At 31.6% G+C, this 5,571-nt stretch overlaps 1 protein-coding gene across 1 annotated transcript; it reads left to right on the forward strand.

Annotated features, from left to right (window-relative positions):
• The first annotated feature begins 200 nt into the window (after window positions 1–200).
• On the forward strand, window positions 201–2,712 carry LOC142976281 (uncharacterized). The gene is made up of 5 exons (XM_076119570.1): window positions 201–268; window positions 639–855; window positions 1,527–1,660; window positions 2,038–2,193; window positions 2,561–2,712. Exons 1-5 carry the CDS (start codon window positions 214–216, stop codon window positions 2,710–2,712), a joined length of 714 nt encoding a protein of 237 aa, XP_075975685.1. The 5' UTR covers window positions 201–213.
• The last annotated feature ends 2,859 nt before the right edge of the window (window positions 2,713–5,571 follow it).

A 5,571-nucleotide genomic window follows, 5' to 3' on the forward strand; every position in this document is an offset into this window, starting at 1 on the left:
GGGCCTAAAGTTCCTTGGGGACTTTGCATGCCCTCAAAAAATATATTAACACTTACCTAAAAATGTTAGCGTCTTGAAACAAAGTATATTATATCAACCGAACCATTACAGGCTTAGATCAAACTAACTTGATAGTGTTAATGAACTCGTAACTTTTGAAGAGGACTATAAAAAATGGGCAAAGGTGTAACAAACGTCATTTCACTTCTGAAAATGTTGTCCATACGTTGCTTAATATTTGCTGCGATTTGCTACCAAAATGTTTCGTGTAAGTTTTTATTATTTTCTACATTATAATTAATGAACGGTATTTGTTTATTGCTATTAATTATATTTTTTTGTGTATTTTGTTACGGTATTCTATGGTACGTGGTAGGTACCATTATAGAGTGGGTTTAAGTTTGCAATTACTGATAATATCCCAGGTCGAACTAACAGAAATTGCATCCCGAAAATATGTTATAGAATTATAAGAAAAAAGTAAAAGTGCAGAATATACCTGGTTTGAAAATTAAACGGAACGCATATTTTGTTGTTCTATGTTGAGTTAATTCATAATTTGCGACGAATAATAGATTACTGAAACCCCGTAAAACAGGCATTCTAATAAATTCAATACTTATTATTCAAAATTTCAGGTGGTCATAAACTTCTATGTAACTTTGAAGACTCGGACTGCCTCACATCGGGTACGAAGAGAATATTTCAAGAATACGTGAATGGAAATCTAAGAGGAGTGTCGACTTCTGACCCTCTACACGTAGAACTAATTGAAGCAAGTCTTCCTACGATTGATTATAAGCTATTTAATTCAACGCTTTCTGGAATGAGGACTTGTGAACCTGAATTAGTGAAGTATGCTTTGATTCTTCTTCATCTTAACAACGCCGATACAATATTTGAGTCATCCTGGTATAGTAGAAGTTGGCAGTTTTCTTAGAAGTACTCGAGCATTAACATTTCAGCATTCAAAATCGCGATTAAAAAAAACTTGCACAAGTTTAGTGTAGCATCTTCCATATTTTCTGCAAAGGTTTAGTGTGGAACTTGAACCTACGACCCTGTAGCAGTGGCGTAGCGCTCAGCTTAACTACTACATTACGTAAGATACCGAAAAATAAAACATTGCCTTTATTATAACAGTTTATACCTTTCACCATATTTCAAATTTTCTGCTCAGTAAGCACACTACAGTGCGCGCATTACCTGTAACGAGATTTTTGTTTGTAAATTTGAATTATTTTACCTGTATTTTTTTGAGTTCATTAACCTGGCTAATTCATTCAAACTATTAGAGTTTGTAACAAATTGGATTTTAGTATACGTTGTAAAAAAATACCAAGATTATTTTTTATGATTACTCTTCGTTACACGAGCTACCACGTTTATAATTCATTCTCATTTTTTAATCAGATAGTAATTAAGTAACACCACTAGCTACAATCCCCATAACGCACGTTAAAAGACGTAATCATTCTGTGTTTTATTTTAATTGCAGCGGTTTAAAATGTTAATTCTTTTTTCAGGATCAGACAATCAGACCAAACTTTTATCTACCACGTAGCATGTAAACATCTGATTTTAGAAGGCCAGTATGAGTGCGATGGTGACATTGGTCCAATTTGTGTTAAAGGAAACGGAGACTACGAGATCAATATGTGTAAGTGAAGGCCTAGAGATATTAATTCATTTCAATTTAACGAGAGGTGCCTTGTATCGCTGTCCTGTGATTTTCTAACACGATCCACAAAGCTGAAATTTTAAAAATTTGTACCAAAACTGGACCAGCGCCTCTACCGGGACCAGCGGGAACTAATTCTTAAGTACATTTTATATGTCAACACTCAATACAGGACCTACTAGTACTGACTTAGAAATTTTTATTTTTTTTATTTTCCATAAATAAAATTTATCATTTGAACCCTAGTGGCACGTGGTCTTAAAATGACCGAAAAATCAAGCTAGCTAAAACTTGAACATCAAGGAAAAGCTAATTTAAGTGACGACAATCTATTGCGTATTTCCTTTCTTTTTCAGATGACTACGTTTTCATTTTAACTGGTGAATACAACACATTCTTTGATAAGGAAGAAAGGCTGCATCTCCAAGCTAAAAGTTTCAAAGTAGATGTTGATGCCAGAGGAAAAGTGGTATACGATTACAAGAACTTATTTGATGGAGACGAAGAAAAATGTGAGTCTGTTACTATTTTATTCTGAAATTGTGTCCAAAGAAAAAAATTAGAAAAGGAGGTGGGATAATATACTTTTGGCAAACATGGTGGAATATTTAATATTACTTATAGGTAACTTGAAACAGTCTTGCAAATCAGAATGTCGAGAATCTATCTCACTCATTTCGAGATATCGACTCCTCCACTAAAATAAGACATTTTGTTGAAGAGGTTAGCTTCATTGTACTGTATAATCCACAATTATTAAGAAGTCGTCAAAAATAAGTTAATAAAATTGATAAATTTCGATAATCTGTCAATCGCCTGGTAAGCTTTGGCCTTTCTACGTGACACTTGACTAAATAACGTATTTTTCTATAATTACAGCTGCAGCCGCGCATAAGTTCGCGAACGCAAATTGGAAGCAAGTTGATAAAATTGTCAGAGGACCAGTATGGGATCAGTTCGTTGGGTTATTTATGAAAAATGCTAATAATTATTTGAGAATAAAACCTATTGATTATATTTTTAGGTTTTAAACTTGTAATCTAAAGAATCTGTGTTTTATTCTACCCAGTATCAGTATCATAATTGTTACAGTACCTAACAGCATTGCAATAAGACATAAAAAAAAATAACATTGAAATCGATCATACTGCTACCGCTCTAGCGGTAAATCTTGACAATACGACGTCCAAAATTACTCTCCATGTGTGTATATCACTTGAAAAAAACAAATTAAAATACACGCAATTCTACCTACCAATACTTCACATTCATAAACAAATAGGTAATGCGACAGCTAAAACTGAAACTCACTATAACAAACGTACTTACTGTACGTTCACTTAAATTACGAAACAGCAAACCTGTACGTAAACCCTTACATTACAATAATGTTTTAAAAACAACAATTACTGACGATTTAAACAAGCAATTTACATTAAATAATAATTATTTTTATAACAATAACATAACAATTAATACATACATTTTATTACACTTGAAACAAAAGTCGATTGTATTCTCAGCGTTGGTAATTTAAATGCATTTTAAAATTAATTAAAATCCCTTAAAGGTTTAATTAAACAATTTTAAGTAAGTTAAAAGAATGCTGTCTACAAACCTTACCTTGCCTTGGAATAATGTCCTTAGTGTAAAGATTGATAGAACATGATGTGTTTGGGTACATTATATTATGTAATGTTAACTGATCAAAAGAAGAGGTTCTCAAGTCAGCTGTATTCTTTTTGACCGGGATATTGATTGAAGGCTAGCGCTAAAATTGATGCATACCACATACCCGCATGCCCTTTTGAATGATGATAACCATGTTATTTTATATGGAACCAAAATTTATTTGTTGAATTGCCACGAAAGATTTCAATACTAAAGAATACATTTTGCGGTAACACTTTGTAATTGTAAATATATAATATTTTCTATATTATGTTTCTCGTGGAGATCTCACGCCTCGAATTTTTATTAAGTTCTGCTGAAACAACATAGTTATTACATATAATTTTATTCGTCATGGTATTTTGTACTTCTAGCCTACACGTTTTTTTTTGCAATTAATGTTATCATTACCATTACCCAAAAAAATCTATCTCACTACCAGTGCTTTAAACGAGGAAGGATATATTTTGTCGAACAATAAAAGTTAATTGTGAGAACTAACAAACGATTAAAGATTAAAAAGACTATATTTCTAATGTTTACGGTACTTTTTGAAACAACTGGTAGGTAGCGCAATTTTTTGACCCCTCTAAGAGGTCCCATAGGTACTAGTTTTTAATACATGACCTCACGATAATTGATAGTACCGACTGTAGAAAACGCGTTTTTCGCGTCTAAACTGCTATACTGTAGCGCGATTCTGTACAGTCGATACTGTCGAGTATAGAGACTTTGATATTTAATATTAACCGCCAAAATAGTTCCTACGACGCCCCTCAGAGGCGCTGATCAGATTTTCATACAGAATTTCTTGATGACAGGTCGATTGTTGGTAGTCGATAGCAAGAAAGAATCGAGCCACTGGCCGGAGTATAATTTAATAAGATACTTTAACGTCGGTTTAAATTATTACAGATATTTTACACCACATTTTAACAAAAATATACATTTGTAGTTATTTTGAACAAAATAGACTTATTTGCCAATTCAAGGAGTACCAGACGCTTTAACTGAAAAATAAAATAGAATGGAATATTCTCTGTAATATTAAAAATATTTAATTTTTGTTAAATATTAGTTATTATTTAGCTAAATACGTTAGTTAGTTAATTACTTAACTAAAATATACAAAAATATTTTTAATTGTGACATTTCCTAGATTAACCTAATAATATAATTGGTAGGTGACTAAAAAGCAGCATTGAAACATAACACAAACGTCATAGATGTCGTGAACAAAAACATTAAAATGCTATTTTATAGTTTTTACTTACACTTGTGGGAAAAACATGAAGTTATTTTTATTGAAAATATAATATTTGTTAAAGATTTTGTTAAACACTGTGTACATTTTTATCTGAGAATAAAACACTAAAAGGCTTTGAAAATACTGAACAACCATTATAATGTCGCAAAAGCTATCAATCATTTTAAATTTTTATCATTCCCGATCTTGTAATTAAAGTTGTTAATCACTGCGTTCGCAGTTCAGGGTTAAAATATCAATAAATTGTTAAGGTACAGCCACATGTCCCGACACGAAAAAAAAATCTAAAGCGCTTATAAGATAAGATAGTCGGCAGCCCTTTGCAGGTAAACCAAACCTTTATGATGAATACAAGCAGCGGTAGGTCAACCAATAATGATAGACTTGCGTCCGATAGAACTGATGAACCTATTTCAATTTAAGTACTAGCAAAAGCCATCGAGGATGTAAGATGACTGCCAAAATGAATAATAATACTTATACTGGTCTCATCTCCTGGCAGAAAGATTTATAATTCAAGTAAGTCATTAATTCTAAAGAAAAAATCCTTACCTGACTAAAAATGTATCGAACGAATCTAACAGCTTTTCCCAAAATGTACTTTTCTATCTTAAAATTAAAAAAAATCTATTTTACGTGTATTAAAACAATACCGTACGCAATAACTTAGAAGTAAAATTGATTTAAAAATGAAGAAGAAAAACAAAAAAACTATAAAATTACAACAATGTGTAGTACTGTCCATAATCACCTTAAGTACATTACAGTAATTAAAGTTCTATCTGGTTTGTAAGAAGTTTCTCAGGCTAAGTGTATTATTTATAACATATTGTTGGTTTGACAAATTCACATCAAAAGAATTACGTTTTTTCGAAATTAGGGTTGCATGTTTGAATAAAAAATTCTGAACTAATCTTTTAAAGGGCGTCATTTTAATAGATGCCGCAATAGT

This window comes from Anticarsia gemmatalis, chromosome 10, assembly GCF_050436995.1.
Source record: "Anticarsia gemmatalis isolate Benzon Research Colony breed Stoneville strain chromosome 10, ilAntGemm2 primary, whole genome shotgun sequence".
Lineage (NCBI taxonomy): Eukaryota > Metazoa > Arthropoda > Insecta > Lepidoptera > Erebidae > Anticarsia > Anticarsia gemmatalis.